Source organism: Panthera onca, chromosome E1 (assembly GCF_046562875.1).
Source record: "Panthera onca isolate mPanOnc1 chromosome E1, mPanOnc1 haplotype 2, whole genome shotgun sequence".
Lineage (NCBI taxonomy): Eukaryota > Metazoa > Chordata > Mammalia > Carnivora > Felidae > Panthera > Panthera onca.
In genome coordinates, this window is record NC_138352.1 from 2086353 (window position 1) to 2105398 (window position 19046).

The following is a 19046-nucleotide window of genomic DNA, read 5'->3' on the forward strand; positions in this document are numbered from 1 at the left end:
TGCTAGAGATCATAAATTAAAAATGGGGAAAATATGGCAATGGAAATACTGGAAACCCGTAAATCAATCCCATTTCAATGAATGGCTACATGTAGGTTTCATTCTTAAATGCCTTAAATCTGGAAAGCAACAAAAAGATTCCTTAAAATCTCCTCCCATTTCATCTTATAGAATTGAGCAAACTTGTCGATTTGCTCCCACGTTCCTTAATGAAGATTATGTGAACTCAAATAAAATAAAAAGCTGCAAAAAATAAACGGGTGACAAGCTCTCGTAAGTGGCCCCTGTACTGTGCGGACCCAGCCCCTGGACCCCCTCCTTTCCCCAATTTCTTTGTTTCATCACAAGCCCGCAGATGCTTTCTCCTCCTTCATCGGCAGCTGCTACCATTCCCCCTCTGGGTTCTGCCTGCAAGCCTGGCATGGCAGCAGGGTGGGATTCAAATCCCCCAGTTTCCACCTCACAGTTACTAGCAAAGGCTAAAGCCTTTCCAATTAAAAAAGGGCAACTATAGAAATTTAACTGGAGGGATAACTGCAAGAGGTGCAAATAAAAAAGCAGGGAGAGACTGAAACTAAGTTGTGGTCCTCTTATCCCAATATTTACTCAACCTGAAGCCAAGGCTCCCTAGGATCAATTACTTTGAACTGCAGTTCGTCGGCAGGTAGATTTCTCATGCTGCTATTTCTCGTTTAAGCAACTTCATATTGCTTAAATCCTGCTACGGCAAATGATAACTAAGCTCACATAACCATTTTCCCACCTCTCTTCTTGAATCCAACTTTTACTTCTAATTTTAAATTAAATCTAAATGTGCTTTGTCTACAGGTTGATTCTAAAAGCTGAACATCAACGCACTGTTTACATTATTGTAACTATGTAAATATTTTTCTCCTTGTGCCACCTACTCCTTTGCTAAGAGGGCATTCTTAGCATTCCTACACGACTTTATGGTTTTCATGGGATCTTGAATTGCCTTCCATTTTTTCCCTCTTGCATTCTTAAACTAGTAATTATCTAATGTATGAACCATTTCTCCCGCCAGACACCTTCCTCTTGAGAATGCTCCATTCTCCTGCTCCAGTTTGGACTCCCTGCTGCATTAGCCTGCTGTACCAATGTCGTCATGAGTTAGAGTGATTCATATTATTTTCCTGAACCGCTTGTTTCGTGGATCCAAGATCTTTTGTTTTCTTGAGTTATTTTGCTAGTGCACGTCGTAAAATAACTTGCAAAGAAAGGATTCACGGGAAGGAGTCCCTTTATGAGTCCTTCCGTGACTGAAAGTGGATTTGTTCTGCCCCTGCACTTGATTGTTTGGCTGGACACAGAATCGTAGGTTGAAAATCATTTTTCCTCAAACTTTTAGACGTATTCCTCCAAAGTCTTCCGGCGTTCCATGTTGTCAGAGAAAAGTCTGATACCCGTCTAATTCTTGTTGCTTTATAGGTTGTCTGTTTTATCTTCTTTAGAAACGCTGAGAAAAACTTCTTTTATCCTTGGCATCTGGAAATTTTACAATGATGGATATGTGGGATGGGCTTTTTCCCATTTGTCCAGCTGGCTTATATGTTTACCAACTGTCCTTATCATTCCATACCCCTCCCACCCCACAAGAATGAAGCCCCAGAGGGATTCAATATCTGACGCACAGCAGGGTCTCAATAACCATTTGATGAATGAATGAATCTGTTCTGCTTGAACTTGAAGTCTCGTGCCTCTCATCAGCTCAGGGAATTTTTCTTGTATTAGTCTTTTGATAATTTATTTTCCTCAGTCTTCTCTCTTCTTCTTTTCTGGAATTTCCATTAAGTGAGTACTGGAAATGCTACAATGCATTTTCTTCCTTTCACATTTTTCATCGACTTGTCTTTTTGTGCTTTACATTGAGAAAGTCCTTGATTTTAACTTTCACTGTTTACAGTAAGTTTAGTTTCTTTTCTAGCCACTCCTTCTAACTGTTCTTTATTCCTAATATCCTTTTCGCCATTTTGTAGATTCAAGATCCTTTTTTTTTTTTTTTTTAAAGTAAACTCTACTTGCAACGTGGGGCTGGAACTCATGACTCCCAAGATCATGCTCTACCAACTGAGCCAGCCAGGTGTCCCTAGATTCACTATCTCATAAAATTTCTCTTGGGACATGATTAGAGGCTTGGTTTTTTGTTTGTTTTTTTTAAGTTCTCTTTTATCTGTTCTGCTACACCCTGACCTTTCTCTTTTACGCTGCAAGCTTTCCTTACATATCTGGTCATCCCTGGCTATCTGTTCACACTGAAAGAGAGGAAGTTGAAGGACCAGAAAGGTGCCTGCGGAGCCCTATGTACCTGCGTAAGGCTGACTGGCAAGTGTTGCCTTCGATCAGGGTTTCTTAATTCCAACACTGCTGACATTTGGGGGCTGGATAATTCTTTGTTGGGGGCGGGGGCGGTCTGGTGCATGAGGACGTTTAGTCGCATCTCGTCAGCATTACTTCCCACCTCTGAGAGACCGACAAAAATGCCCCCAGGCATCGCTGAACATCCCGTGGGAAGTGTGGGGGTGGGCAAATTATCCCAGTCGAGAGCTACAGCTCCAGAGCGACGGGGCCGCGGACCCGACCAAACCTCAGGTCGGGGGACTTTACTCCGAGTCCAATTCTCTTCTGCCTCGTCCAGTTCTCTGCAGAAAGCTCACTCCATTTCTCCAGGGAAGAAACTCGTGTTCTTCCAGTGCTGCGGGCTGCCCGCACAGGGCTGTCTGGACACAGGTTACAAAGGGTGACTGGCCCGTATACAGATCTTTAACTCCTCTCTTGCCTTTTATTGTATTTTGGAGTCTTCGTGTTGGAGGCTTGCGGCAGGTGTCCTGGGCAGCAAGCGGTCACCTCTGCTGAAGAGCCGGCTAACGGGCTGTGGCACCCCTGGCTTTGTCAGACGATCCTCTCATCTGCTTTCTGTCTTCTAGAATCTGTGGAGACCTCATCAGTAACATCTAGCATATTCTTCTCATATTCTGAGTTTACCCCTTTTTATTCCTTCATTATTATTTTACGAGGGACTTTACCATATTGAGTAAGTCGTCCTCTCCCACTTTAGGTTCTACGGCTAATGGGCTAACAGATAGGAGAGGATACAAATGGGAGTTTCAGACATTCGGTAAACTCTCTTCGTTCTTGGTCTAGAGCCTGCCTACCTACCTGGTTTCCTTCCTTCCTCGCCTATACTTTTGATTCCCTGGGACACCTTGGCTAGGCTTGTCCTTCACTTTTAGTTTATGTAAACGGATTTTAAAATGCAGTTCTTGATCTACCTTGCTGCAGGACAAGGAGAGAGACAACACCCTGTGGATTTTCCTCAGAAGAAAATAACTAAGCTCAGCACTGATTCTTACACCTTGATATGCAGAGTTCACTAGATAACAGAGATGCCCAGGCCCCAGACCAGCCAAGATCTACCCAGTCCCAGTACCGAGGGAGGATCAAGCATGCAAGCTGGTGGATGGGGGATGATGGTGAGTAGTGAATATCAGGGCTACAAAGTGGTGGAAGTTATCACAGGAAAAGAGAACAGGGCCCTGTTGGAAAGAAGAAAGTCATGGGCTTGAGAAGGGGAGACTGAGGTTCAGAAACAAAAGGCACAAAGATGCTGTATCTGAACACCATGCAAAGTTGCTCACTGCTTCTGTGTTACCGGAGGTTCAAAGTAAAGGCCGGTGGACTTAAAGTCTAGTTTTGCTCACAGGAAAGATACCCAGAGAAATAAAACATTTTATGATTTCAAAGATATAGCAAGCATAAATTAAGGAGAAAGTGCTTAAATCCCCTTTCCTAGTCTTCTCCTTACTCTACCCTACAGAACAGTAATTTTTATGCTTTGGTAAACTCAGTAAGGGCAAGAGCTCTGTCTTGCTACTAAATTTTTATGTGCCCCATGGCATGTTTCTTTTTTAAATATAAATACATATTTATTTAAATATAAATATATATTTATTTATCAAGTAAACTCTACACCCAACATGGGGCTTGAACTCACTGCCCCGAGATCAAGAGTCGCACGCTCTTTCGACTGAGCCAGCCAGGTGCCCCTGCTCCGTGTGGCATTTGAGAGAGCATCTTGCATTCTATAAGCATCTGATAAGTGCTTTTTTATTAAAAAAAAAAACAAAACAAAAAAACCAAAAACTTTACTTTTCAGCAGATCACAAACTCAGCAACTTCTCGTTACTGAGTCTGTCCTCTTGTCCTTGGCAGTGTATTGTAATGCTAGAGTCTTGATTTTTTTTCTTTTTTAACGATTCTTGATTTCAAGGTTCAAATTTATATCACAGACTGCACTCACTGGCTGATCTAGACAAAAACAGTAGGAAGAACTGGAGGAACTGGGTTAATTCAGAACACGGAACGCATCTGCTCACCTGCTAGCCTTGAATCCTTTCAATTTCTGTACAAAGAATGATTCAAGAACTTCTGCACATTGGTAAAAAGGCGAGTCGCTAGGATTGTAGTAACGACAGTTATCAAAAATTTTGGTCATGTCTGCCACAAATTCCGTCAGCTTTTCATAATACCGTCTTTGTACTCTTTCTTCCATGGTGGCGAGGTCTTAAAAACACAAAACAGAACATTTTTAAAGCTTTAAGGCAGTTCCAATGTGAATACTGCCCACAGCTCTAATAAGAATATAGGTTTCCTGCCCCAGCAGCCCCTGAAACCAAGCTGATTCGCCACTGGGGACTGTTCAGCAATTCATGAAGAAAAAAGGAGCACTTCTCCAATTTTGGTTTTGATTGGGGGAGTCTAAAATATAAACCTTGGCTACTACTAAGAAGGTTCTTTTGATTTCAGTTAACGAGAGAACAGCTCTTCATTCAGTTGGGTTGAAATAAAGGAAACTACACCCACACGATCAATACACATCTAAGCACAATACATTTTTACATGCAAACAATTATGTGTATTACATGTACAAAGAGGAGGCAATCCAAAATTAAGACCGAAATATCTTTGGGGCTTTGTGATACCTGTATTAGATTTTAATACCATCATTTTGCTTTCTTTATTAATTTTTATTGTTACCTTATATTGGTGGCAAGTGACACTTTAACAATTTTTGTAATGGTTTCCTTTATTTTTGAGGGAGAGAGAGACAAGAGTGCAAGCTGGGGAGGGGCAGAGAGAGAGGGAGACACAGAATCCGAAGCAGGCTCCAGGCTCTGAACTGTCAGCACAGAGCCCGATGTGGGGCTCGAACTCATGCAAGAGATCTTGACCTGAGCCGAAGTCGGACGATCAACCAACTGAGCCACTCAGGCACCCCAAGTGACACTAATGTAACACTTAAGGTGGCAAGGATATAAAGTGTCCACTTAAAGGGAAAAATCTTAGCTGATATGAATAAAACTATTAGTATCTAACACTACAGGTAGTATGCAGAGAGGACTAAAATCATTCAACTGGGACAAAGGTAACTGTTTGGAATATACTGAGCTTAATCTTTTGAAATAACATTAGGTCCTGGGAGAAAGTTGTGTTTGAAGGAAAATTCCACATATGATCTCACTTAAAAACCTGGGAGAATATGGGGCATCTGGGTGGCTCAGTCAGCTAAGTGTCTGACTTTAGCTCAGGTCACGATCTCGTGGTTTGTGGGTTTGAGCCCCGCATTGGGCTCTGTGCTGACAGTTATGAGCCTGGAGTCTGCTTCAGATTCTGTGTTTCCCTCTCTCTCTCTATGCCCCTCCCCTGCTTGTGCTCTCTCTCTCTCAAAAATAAATAAACATTACAAAAATAAAAAAGAAAAAGGAAAAAAAAACCCTGGGAGAATAAAAAGCTGGTGATCTCATATCAATCTAGGTTTGACAGATTGAGAGATAATACAATTTCAAACTAAATTTCAGTGATTATTTTAGAATTTGAGAAAATGATTTTAAAGCCCAAGAATATCTAAGAAACATTTGAAAAATAAAAGTAAAAGGAGAGATTTTAATCTATCAGACATTAAACAAATATTATAAAGCTGTGGCAATGGAAAGTGTGGCATTATGTAGGGTGAGACAAACGTTAACAAAACTATTCAAAACAGGAATAGACCTAATCATTTTCAGCAGAAGAATTTTATGTATGTCGAAGATGTCATGTCAAATAAGCCGAGGAAGGAAAATTCATTAAGAAACTGGGTTGAGGCAATAAATGATTAGCTGAACTATAGGTGCCATTGACCAATCTGGACAAAATACCTGCTACGTGACTAGACTATACTTTAGCTAAACTTCTCTCTTTCCTCCAGAAGCCTTAGCTTTGACCTACTCTCATTGTAACAGACTCAGCCCTTCCTCCATAATCTCTCCTAGAAATAGGCTAATGCAGGGGGCCTGCCCCCAACCACACCACTATTATTCATGCTACTTGCCACATCCCATTCTTCCTAGCCTTGTTTACTCTTCCTTATAAAAGAAAAGCCCTTTTCTGCCTAGCCTTTGAGATGCCTACAGATCTTTGGTTAGCAGATTCTCCCTATTACAATTTCCCCACCTCCATTTATTGTAGTCATCTTCCAAACAAGGTCTGGGGTGCCTGGGTGGCTCAGTCTGTTGAGCATCTGACTTTGGTTCATGTCATGATCCCCAGTTCCTGGGTCTGGGCCCTGTATCAGGCTCTGTGCTGACAGCTCAGGAGTCTGGAGCCTGCTTTGGATTCTGTGTTTCCCTCTCTGTGCCTTCCCCCATTCGTGCTCTCTCTCAAAAATAAATAAACCAAAAAAAAAAAAAAAAAAAAAAAAAAAAAAGAGAAAAAGAAAAGTAAAGAAAAAAGAAAGAAACTGGGTTGAGGCAATTGCCTCTACAGCTGAAGAAAAAATTCTTCACACTAATGCCAAAGTAATTCCAGCTGGATTAAAATTTAAGGACAACGATGAAAACCATAAGGAGGGCTAAAAGGACTACATCATAAATGTAATTAATCACTGAATTGTGCATACTAGGTAGTTATGTTATGTATATTTTGCCACATATGTGCACGCACGCATCTGTCTCTGGCAGCGTCTGTAGGGAGCAGAAAAATACAACCGCAAACATGCTTCCGGCCTCAGGAAATCCCAAGCAAGACTTGGGCACGTCTATTGTGTGCAGGGTATGGAGGCTGTACAGAAAAGGGTAAACATCTGACACAACACATCATTCTTGCGCTTAAATTCTGTGTGCTTACCGTCTGGCTAACTTTAATAATGTATGTGAATAGTGCTTGGATGTTTTGTGATTCCAACTTAATTAGACATCCTTTAAAAAGAAAGTACCAGGAGAACATATATGTGAGTATTTATATACCTGGGGAAGCGCAAAAGACTAAAGGCATGACTCCAGAGGCAAAATTTGTAATGATTAGTAGATTTAAATCCCAAAACATTAAAAATGATCATATGCCAAAAAAATCAATAAGAAGCTTTTAAAAAACTATTTTTGGGAGAGGCAGAGTGAGTGCGAGTGGGGAGGGGCAGACAGAGAGGAAGAGAGAGAATCCCAAGAAGGCCCTGCGCTGTCAGCACGGAGGCTGACACAGGGCCCGATCCCATGAACCGTGAGGATCACGACCTAAGCCGAAATCAAGAGTTGGACGCTCAACCGACTGAGCCACCCATGTGCATCAGTATGAAACATGACCCTGGTATATAAAGAGCCCTTAAGGAACACTGACAACAATATGAACATCCCAGAAACATTCTGTATGGGCAAAATACATAAATAGGAAACTCACATCAAGTTCAAACGGTAAGTACACAACACTAATTACTGAAGTCATGCAAAGCCAAAGAACCACATTCTTTGTCCAAATTGGCAGATATTTAAAATTAATACATCAGCCTATTTTCAACAATGACTCCAAGACAGAGAACGAGAGTGGTAGTACACTTCAAATTTTACTCTCTGCACCTCTGTAACATCTATACACCTAACATATTATTTTGAAATAATTATTTTCCAGAAAATATTTCCTATCAAAAGCATGATAATACTTAGTGTTTTCAAGAGTGGAGAGAGAAGGATACAGTCATACATTATTATTAGAAACGGGTTCAATGTGCTGAAGTGCAATTCAAAAATACCTATCAAAAACGTACGGAGTATAAATACCATTTGACCCAGAAATGCTAATTCTAGGAATTTCTCCTCAGAAAACAAACAAGTGCAGGCAAATGCATGAAAGAAGATATTCACAGAAGTGTTGTTTATAACAGCAAAAACTGCACACAACTGAAAACCCCATTAATAGAGAGGTGATTAAATACAGTATCTTAATTGCATACAATGAAAAACGATGTAGGTCTATACTATAGCTCATGTGAAAAAGGTACTGATAAATTTATAAAGTATGTTATAAAACAGGATTCATTCATATAACCCTATTTCTGTTTAAAAAAATTTATTAGAGCTGCTGATCTTATTGGTTCCCTCCTTCTCTGAAAATAAACTATTTTTAATTAATTTATTTAAAAAAATTTTTTTAATGTTTATTTATTTTTGACAGGGACAGAGAGAGACTGAGTATGAGTGGGGGAGGGGCAGAGAGAGGGAGAGGGAGACACAGAATCCGAATCAGGCTCCAGGCTCCGAGCTGTCAGCACAGAGCCCGATGCAGGGCTTGAACTCATGAACCACGAGATCATGACCTGAGCTGAAGTCGGACGCTTAACCGACTAAGCCACCCAGGCGCCCCAAGCTATTTTCAATTTAGCCTGTATCTTCGCAGACATGTTTATGCATTTCTAAACACACTTATGTGCCCTTACAAAGTATATAATTGTTTGCTGCTTAAAACCTAGGTATTTTTCTGTAACTTTTATTTTTCTTTCAAGAGTATATGTCTTGGAGATCTATATTATCTCCATGTATATACCAAATCACAAGGGAATGTTTATCTTGATGGTTAATAAAGATGAAGGGGGGAAAAAAAACCCAGAAAACAATCCAGCTCTTTAAGAAAAGAATTTTGGTTAAATAAGTTAAAGTATATTCAATTCACAGACTACAGAAAGTCCTCGAAATCATGTTATTGAAGATTAACGGCACAGTGACGTGTTTGTCAAACAGAGGACAATATTTATTTATTTACTTATTTTTAAGTTTTAATTTTTTTTAGTAATCTCTGCACCCAACGTGGGGCTTAAACTCATGACCCTGAGATCAAAGGCGCATGCTTCCCCTACCGGGCCAGCCAGGCGCCCCTCAAACAAGATGATATGATCTCAATTTTCACACATACACACACATGCACATGCATGCACTCCAAAATGGGATTCAGTGAGGAAAAGATCCAGGTGCGTTCTATCTTTTCCTACTTTGTTTATTTCCTAGTTTTCTTATAATTGTGTTATGTTAAGAAGGAGAATTATCAGAGCGCCTGGGTGGCTCAGTCGGTGAAGCGTCCGACTCTTGATTTCAGCTCAGGTCATGATTTCACAGTTTGTGGGTTTGAGCCCCATGTCAGGCTCTGTGCTGACAGTGCGGGAGCCTGCTTGGGATTCTCTCTCTGTCTCTCTCTCTCCACCTCTCTCTCTCTGCCCCTCCCCTGCTCCTGCATGTGTGTGCTCTGTCGCTCTCTCTCAAAAATATAACTTAAAAAAAAGCAGAGTTATCTATCATCTAAATAAATATCCCTAGATATTTCTCAAAAGAGATTACAGAGATGTAAAATATGTACAGGGAGTAGCGTCTTCTACCTTCAACACCAGACCGTTTAGCTGCCTTTTCAGACCGTTTTAGCTAAGCCCTCACGCCTACCTCCCCTTCAGGGTTTCCCCTCTTTGAACTAGTCATCAAACACAAACCCTTCCCGTTTCTTGAAACTGAAATACAACTGACATATGACGCTGTATCAGTTTTCGGTGTACAACATAATTATCTGATTATATGTAGGTACTGCAAAGTGATTGCCCAGTAAGTTTAATTAACATCTATCACCAACCGCATATAGTAAAAAAGTTTTTTTTTTTTCCCCTCGTGATGAGAACTGCTCAGATAATTCTCTTAGCAACTTGAAAATATACAATAAAATCCTTCTCATTTAGAAGATGGTCAGCTGGAGCTGCTTTTCTCTCTGGCAATTTTGGAAGCTTTGACGTACATTTTAATTTTTATAATTTCATCTGCAGATAAACTACTTTGAATGTAACCACCTGAGGCTGTTCGTCTCAATACAATCACTTGTGACTGTTACTTGTTACCATTTATTTTCCTGGGAAATGAGGATGTATGCTCTTGGATCTCTACCGCAGGCCCATCAAATTTGCTTTCCTTCAGGAAAAGATGAGGAAGAGGTAACAGGGAGCGATAAGAGACTCAGACCCTGACTCACTCACTGATTTCACTCATCTTTTATATGGCTGTAGGATGCTCTGCTTCCATATCACTGATTCAGCTTTTCCTCTATGACGGCCACTGATGTCATTTCTGGTATTTCTGGGATTGACAACGGTACTGTGGTGAACAACATACTTGTGCCCACGTAAATCCTAATAAATGAAATTGCTGGGTCCAAGGGAATGCAGATTTAAACTTAATACACACTCCTAGTACATCCCACAAGTTACCACACCAATTTATTCTTCCACCAGCCTTGCTCAACGTATCGTCACGACGTATCACGCGTGACAGATATCTGCGGAGACTTCTGAAAAAACTCCATATTCAACTCAAGTACCTACCCATAGGTTCCTTAATCACACCGTAATAATCTGGTGCGTCATTAGGATCCACTGGCTCAAGGAAAGGCCAGGCCATCTTATGGGCCTGCGATGGGAGAAGAGAACATCATTATTGTCAGGTCATTGAAGTTTCCCATTTGAATTGCTTTATCAATCAACCCTTAAGCCCCAAAAGTCAGTTTTCAACCTGATAGATGAGATTATTTATAATGTAAACGTGAGCAGAGTTTTGCCCTACTTACAAATCATCTCGGGTGAGCATACTCTGTATTAACGGTTCTCAAAGGGTTGGTCTGAGGACCTCAACTGTGGGGCTGGGGCACTAGCTTAGAAGACAAGAAGTCTGTCCTCTCATTCCTACATGACAACCTGCTACCTGTAAAACTGGGGTGGAACAGTCACCATTGCGGACGAATGAGGTGTCAGACACGCTAATAAATAACTTTACCCCCATACTGAGACCACTGTTCTCTTTTTAGTTCTTTTTTTCTTAAGATTTTATTTTTAAGTAATCTCTACACCTAATGCAGGGCTCGAACGCACAACCCCAAGGTCAAGAGTCGTACGCTCTTTCAACTGAGCCAGCCAGGTGCCCCCTCGCTAGAATCGAATTGAACTGTTTTTCAATCTATGGTAGTGAGGAAAACTTTTCTTTAAAAATTACATTCAGGTTAAAAAAGTGAGTCGTTTTAAATACGAGTGTCAGGTAGACACCATTCGAGCTAATGTGTGGATACGGTTAACCTGCTCGTGATATCGGCATGTGAAGGACTGAAGTCTGGAGTACCTCACTAGACTGGCTGGAGGTCAGTAAACGATCACAGATTCTGAGACTGGAAGGTTCAAACCCCAGAAATGGCTCCAGAGTCAACGCTGGCTGATTTCAGCGGCAGACAACGCACACACGGCGTCTTCTTACCTGTAAAGAACGCAGCACCCTTTTCAAGCCCTCGTAATCTTTCTCCGTTAGCGGCGTGAGCACTGTCATGGCATCCTCGGTGGACTGGCACTGTGGACAGACATACTCGTCAATGAGCTCTGCCTCACTCTGCAAGATGCCCACGCAGCGCCCATGGTACCAGTTCTGACACCGATCACAGCCAATATAAAATCTGCAAGATCCGAAATGGAAATGTGAGTTCAAAACAGATGGGATCACATTACTTACATCTACCTTAAAAAGTAAAACATGCACCTGAAAAGACTCTAACTCTGGGTATAAAATAGTTTTAGTATCACAATTGTTTTAATACTTCTGAAGATTGACATTCAAATGTGTTAATTTAGTACTTCTGATGTTAACAAAGCACTAAAAGCTTATTAAGAACGCTGTGTAATATTGGAGAATATGAAGAAAAACGTAAAGCATTTGATTGACTTTAAAGCTCAAAACAAAATAAAGCCGAAAATCTTTCAACTAGTACCGTATCAAATGGGAAGCTGATACTGGCCACCCAACTGGGAGCTCAAAATCCTGTAAGCTAATAACAGAGTCTCAGAGCTTTTACCCAAATTAGTGTTTTTTTCTAACCTACAATAATGCACCATTTCAAACACTGATAAAATCCAAACAAGGCAGGCTGTTTTCATCTCATTCGTTTCTGTTACATATTGAAGAATCAAGTCTACCATTAAACCGTATTTTTTCCCAATGCATCTCAAACATTCGCTATGAAGCAACACAAATTTTGAAGGGGAGGTAAAGAGAGAAAAAGAGAAAAAAAACCGGAAAGGAATTTGTAATGTAAGTGTATAATATATGCAGAAAAATACCTTGCTTTTTATTAAAATAAATAAGTAACCAGTCAGAGCAATTTGGCTTCCTAAATTATTAAATATGATGCTCTTATCAGAACTCACTGTGACTCATCATAAGGTGTTCTGCAGATACAGTACAATTCCTCACTGCTGCCCTCTTGTGCCCGTTTACAATCATTACAGATGTACACATCCATTTTCTTAGCCTCCTTTTCTGTGATGCCAACACATTCTCCATGATACCAGTTAGTACAAAGATCACAGCCAATATAGAACCTAAAAGTATTCACAATGAAAATGACAATGTAATTGTCATTTTGAGCTGCATGATACTTAAACCTGTCTTCCCTGTCCTGATTCACTTTCTTACAGGATAACTTTCTGCAATGAGTCAGCTAAACATCCTGAATCCAACCATTCTACCCCTGGCAAACTACAGCATCTGACACTGTATCAAGTGTGGAAACATAAAATCACTCACATCAATTTCAACAAATACACTGTTTGGTGAAATATGGGTCTTTAAAAACATACTGGAATTGGAAAAAATAAACAACACACTGATGGTAATGTCTCCCTCTTAATGAATGTGTGTAAAACTGTAACAGGCACAAAAACCAAAGCCGAAGAATCAAAGACTTACATCTGTCAAACCTATGCCACAGAAGCCATTTCAAATTCAGGGCTATTTCTTAGATAGGTTTGAAAATGTATCTCACGATTTAAATTTGAAAACGAAGCAAAGCGCAAACACCAAGTAGAAGTTACACTACGAGGAACATGCAGGTCAGCCAGGTGCAAAAGATACATGGTCAAAATATGGCATGAAGAAGACAACTAAGAAAGGTACATGTATTGACTCACTTTCTACTAAGTTTTCTCAAGAAACACTGGAATTTTACCCAATGGTAACAGATTATGACGTGGGCCAGTTTTTCAGTTAATGTAACGTATGTGACAGTGTGGAGAGTGACCAGGTTAACTAACTGGTAAGGAACTGCTTCGATTCAAAACAGGGGGTACCCGGCGTGGACAGTGATACAGGATAGGTATCCAAAAAGCAAGAGGTTCCACAGTACTTGGCACGGTGGGGGTGTCGGAGTGTGTGACTGAGGGGAATGGCATTCAGTCAGGCCTCCGGGCTTGTGTAACAGAAGGCCCCAAAGGATGGAACGAATGAAAAGCATCTCTATGGTAAACACAGAGTGCATTTAAAAGCATTGACAGGAGCTGTGTAGGAACGCCATGTAAAAATCATAGCAGGAATTCGCGTGAATCATAAGGACCCGGACCGGCCTTGCTGACACGGTTCCGCCAAAGTATTTCTTGGCGGATTCCCCGGGAGCAACGAAGCAGTCCTCAAACTTCAAACTAACCTTCCAAACGAACGTAAAGGAGTAGCGTATGGTTGTGTAGTTCATCCTACTCCCATTAATTTTTTTCTTTTGAATTAAGACTCCTCCAGGATTTTTGCTGCCACAGGTGGGGGGTTGGGCCTTCCAGGTGTTTTGTATGTTGCCTTCAGGAGATGGTGGGCTATGTGTTCTGGAAGTAAGCTCAGGACTTGAATTTCAAGTGTTAGGCATTCTCACTGGCTCCCCAAACCAACCTAGTTTGCTACAAGAGATTATAAAATACTCCTAAAACACAGCAACTCATCCCAACTAGAACAGGGAGTGAATGAACCCGGTATACTGATATTTTAATAACACCCAACTAAAAATATGAACTATCCACAAAATAACGAGGCAATCTCAGTAGAAGGAGCACATACTTCATGCAACTGAAGTATGACAAAAATGATGGTGTGTGAAATGAATTTCTGTGATGTGAATATTTTAAATAAGCCACGTTTGTCTAATTACTTAAGTAAGTTCCGTACACAGATCTTTGTGTAAAGAAAGTAAATCATGTTCTGCTTTATTCTGTAAATCATTATTATTTTGCTTAAAGGGAGGCAACTTATATTAGAACTAAGGGGGAAAAATCAGTTAATAGGGCTCCACCTTTCACATTATATATAATTTCCAAGAGAGACAATGAAAAGGGAAGATGCCTAAGCTGACGTGTCTAATTCACCACATAGCTAAATCTACCAACAAAACGGTGTGACCTAGAACTTGCACGTTATAATTTTAAATAGCAAGCACTAAGGCAGCTCCAATGTTGTAACTTAAAACCTCACTGAAGAGATCACAATTTTATTCTGTAAATTGGTTAGGCATCCACTTAAGGTAGATATTCAGCATTGCTACTTCTAAAGAATCGTATATTTTTAGCATGATCAAACATTTTGGTCCTGCAAAAAATATCGTAGTTAATCTTGGCTTTAAAAAGCTGGCCTACGTTTAAATGCTCAAAAGGAAAGCTGGACAATGGGTTGAATGATAAGGATAACAAATGAAACTGCATTAATGGATCAGTGTTTCTAAAATCTTGTATCTATATCATCAAATACAAGTCACAACAGTCAAAAAAAGCTTCCAGCTGCCATGCTTATTGTCACATTTTTGAGGGTCATTATTAAGGACTGAGTGAAAACACTCCTAGTATTTTTCTGGCTTTTGTCCCCAGGAAGAAAGTGGGAACTTTGACAAAAATAATATTAAGTTTCAGTATCCCAATACAAAAACCACAGAATTGCTTAAAATTAAACAATAAAAAACCAAAACTACTCGAACTTGAAACCTTGTACACCGTTCATATTCAGATAGTCTCTAAGATGTGATGTTATCATAAGGTTGTGAACAGATTCCAGAAAGGATGCTCTCAACTTTGGGCAGCGATAATAACACACCTCCTTCTCCCGACAGCATTACTGATCGGTTTGGAGTTAATCCAGAGAGAAGAGGAGAAAGCAAAAGAGCAACAGAAAGCTTGTTTTTGACAGAAAAGAATATGATGAAGAACAAACATGGATCATGAACACGTAAAATACAGAAGTTTTACTTTTCCAGTGTCATGTTTAAGAACATCAGATGCAAGACCACAGAGAAAACATTATTGTCCCTACTTCCAGCTACTTTCATTGACATGGCTACCAATACACTCCTTTTCTTCACAACTTTAACACAACTTCACTTTAACAGCTAAGCTTTTAAGAAAATAAACGCAAGCTCAAAAAAGATGTACTCACTTCGATTCATCGTAAGGCGTTTTACAGATACAGTAAAGCTTTGTGTCCTTCTTAGTTTCCTTTGAGGTAGTAGAGATCATTTTCTTCTTCTTGGACTTGGAGCTCGAGTCTCTTTCCTCTTCTCGCTTCCTCTTCTGGGAAGCGGCAGGCAGCGTGGCCGTGGCCGTGGCCGTGGCCAGGGGGCCCGTGTGCTGTGGGGGAGGCGGAGGCGGGGGTGACGGCGGAGGGGCCGGAGGCGCAGGCGGCGCTGCGGGGGAGGGAGCCGCTACCGCTGTGGCCTGCACCATGTCTTTTTCTTTCTTAATCCTCAGGTCTCTCTTGAGCTCTTCCTGTTGTCAATTAAAGACAATACAAAGCTGTCATCGAACTCACGTTCATGTCGGACTCGGCCAGAGGACTCTGCGTTACCTCTCTTCTCACCTCCCCTCCCCTTGTTGGAGTGGCTCCGAGGTCAGCCTCGTGTGAGGGGGTCTGTAATTTGAGTGTCATCCTCACTATACCCTGAACCCAGTCAAAACAACGAGAAGTATAAAGCGAAGATTACGGAACGACTCGAGATCTGCCAGTATCTTCAAAGGACACCTGCAGAAAGATGATCCAGTGCTGAAAACAACGTGCCCCGGGCTTGCTCTTTTTGTGCCCTGGTTATTTCTGTTGTTGCTCAGAATGGGGTTACAAGTGTCTTCACCCACTAGCTAGCTGCTTTCTTCTGGCGGCTCACCGTCTGTGTCCTTATAAAAATTTCTTTTCAACGTTTATTTATTTTTTTGAGACAGGGAGAGACAGGGCGTGAACGGGGGAGGGTCAGAGAGGGAGACACAGAATCCGAAACAGGCTCCGGGCTCCGAGCTGTCGGCACAGAGCCCGACGCGGGGTTCGAACTCACAGACCGTGAGATCGTGACCTGAGCCGAAGTCGGACGCTCAACTGAGCCACCCAGGCGCCCCCGTCTGTGTCCTTATAAACTGAACACGATTCTTAAAATTTGGCCTGACCAGCCACAAGTTGAATGAGAGACAGATTTGTCTAATTTATTAGGCTCCTAGGTCTAGAATTTAAAAACTCAGGAAGAGCTATCTTATCAACACACACTCTGATATAAAGTAAAACCCTTACTTCTCTTCACGTGAAATACTTTACAGATACACGTGTTACCTAGTGCTACAACTTATTCTGAGAAATGATGATTATTTCTCTAGAAAAGGCCATTGGCATTGGCATCCATGAACAAACCTGGTGTAAACCAATCACTGCTATGACCAAGCTTTTATTTTTTTAAATTTGTTTATTATTTATTTTGAGATAGAGAGCACGAGCAGGGGAAGGGCAGAGAGACAGGGAGAGAGAGAATCTGAAGCAGGCTCCATGCTGTCAGCACAGAGCCTGATGTGCGGCTCGAACTCATGAACTATGAGATCATGACCTGAGCTGAAATCGAGAGTCAGATGCTTAACCGACTGTTAAGCATGGTAAGATCTTTTGAATATCACAATAAAAAAGTTTTTTACAGTAATTTCTACACCCAACATGCGGCTCGAACTTATGACCCTGGGATCAAAAGTCGCATGTTCCAATGACTGAGCCAGCCAGGCGCCCTGTAAACATCACAAAAATTCTAACAAATAAACCTGAACGGTCCGGTCCTGGTTTAATGAATCTTATTTTCTCTATTTAGCATCCAGATGGTCCGGTAAGTGAGAAGGTAAGCTGCGTGACTATTCAGCAGCGCTTCTCAATGTAAAAGGTCTAAACCTTGAGTGTCATTTTCCTAATTAGTATGATGCGTTTATAATGTAGCGAAATGGATTTTAGTAAAATCAAGATGATCAAGGTGGTTTGGTGGGGTGGGGTGCCTGGCTGGCTCATTTGGTAGAGCGTGAGACTCCTGATCTCAGGGTCATGAGTTCAAACCTCACATTAGGCAGAGATCACTTAAAAAACCCACAGATGGTACGCTGGGTATACGCTCGACCCCCCTTCAAGAACACACCAATGACAGTAAACTATAAGACAGAGAAAAATCGAAAAGACAGAGCCGTGTTCGAGTAAAATAAATGTCTCTATGAAATGGAAACACAATACTGAATGGGGCTAAACCTGCAGGCCCGGTGGACTCCAGGTTCAGGTGGGAGGAGGTGGCCCAACAACAACCGGTCTCTGCAGGGAGAAAGGGACTCAACATGCTGCATGGGGGGGTGGGGGTGGGGTCACGAGAACAGGCTCCCTGCTTGATGTGGGTCTGGCTGCTCTTACGCTGGGCTTCCAGGGAGGAAACAGAACTCCTCTCACTTAAATGCCAAATGCAAATCAAATGAAAACATGTGATGTGAAAAAAGGCAAAGTCAATAACTGAATCTGAATTGATTCCAAATGAAATCAATTTTATAGAACAATTGGACCAAAGACTTCATAATATGTAGGTTTGAGATGTTCAAAGAGCTAAATGAAGGTTTAATTTCTATTAAGAAATGGTAAGAAATTACTTTATCAATAAGAGAAGCAGAGAGGGTTGGAGGAAAGATAAAAAGGTGGAACACAGGACATTTTTAGGGCAGTGGAACTATTGTGTCTGTAACTTGGGTTTGACATTACACATCTGTCAAACTCCCAGGACTGTGTAACACAAAGAGTGAAACAATGTAAACCGTGGACTTTAGTTAATAGCAATGTACCACCTGGCTCATCAACTGTAACAAATGGCCACACTGATACAAGATGTTAATAATAAACGTGTGTGTGTGTGTGTGTGTGTGTGTGTGTGTGTGTGTGTGTGTGTGTGTTTTGAAGGGGGGTGAGTACACAAGAACTTTCCTGCATAATTTTTCTGTAAATTTCAAACTCTAAAAAACAGCCTATTTAACAAAAAAGACAGACAAGCAGAAATCATACAAGAATAAAGATATAAACAGGGCGCCTGGGTGGCTCAGTTGGTTAAGCATCTGACTTCAGCTCAGGTCACGACCCCATGATTCATGGGTTTGAGCCCCGCATTGAGCTCTGTGCTGGCAGCTCAGAGCCTGGAGCCTGCTTCGGATTCTGCGTCTCCCTCTCTCTCTCTGCCCCACCTCCACTTGCGCTCTGTCTCTTTGTGTCTCTCAAAAATGAATAAACATTAACAAAAATTTTTTTAAGTATAATAAAGATTACGTAATATACGGTTAAGAACACCATCCTGTATAATAGGATATTTACAGAAGCGCTGTTTTTTAAATGGCTGCACAGAGACATATTCTGTACGTGTTGTCTCCAGTGTGATTCTGTTTTTGTATAAACTGAGTTTACATATGGATACATACATTAAAAATAACGTAAGTTATATTCTAAAATTATTTAACAACAGTCATCTCTGGGGGGTGCAACGACTTATAAATTTTTTTAATGTTTATTTATTTTTGAGAGAGAAAAAGAGTGCAAGTGGGGGAGGGACAGAGAGAGAGAGAGAGAGAGAGAGAGAGAGAGAGAGACAGAATCCAAAGG

General features: G+C 41.1%; 1 protein-coding gene and 1 non-coding gene across 16 annotated transcripts in view; one reads left to right on the forward strand and one right to left on the reverse strand.

The window, feature by feature from the left end:
- The window catches only part of BPTF (bromodomain PHD finger transcription factor), a 149689-nt gene that overhangs the window by 6085 nt on the left and 124558 nt on the right, over positions 1-19046 (reverse strand). For 11 of the 15 annotated variants that reach the window (XM_060645640.3, XM_060645639.3, XM_060645641.3 and 8 more), the window contains 5 exons: positions 15570-15898; positions 12536-12709; positions 11595-11787; positions 10676-10760; positions 4395-4581 (listed from right to left, as the gene is read on the reverse strand). In XM_060645640.3, coding sequence (XP_060501623.3) covers positions 4395-4581; positions 10676-10760; positions 11595-11787; positions 12536-12709; positions 15570-15898 — 968 coding nt within the window. The remainder of the gene's footprint in view (positions 1-4394; positions 4582-10675; positions 10761-11594; positions 11788-12535; positions 12710-15569; positions 15899-19046) is intronic. The other 4 variants (XM_060645645.3, XM_060645649.3, XM_060645652.3 and 1 more) reach the window with 1 other exon arrangement.
- TRNAR-CCU (transfer RNA arginine (anticodon CCU)) lies at positions 17421-17493 on the forward strand. Its single transcript has one exon. It is a non-coding gene; the product is annotated as a tRNA-Arg (tRNA).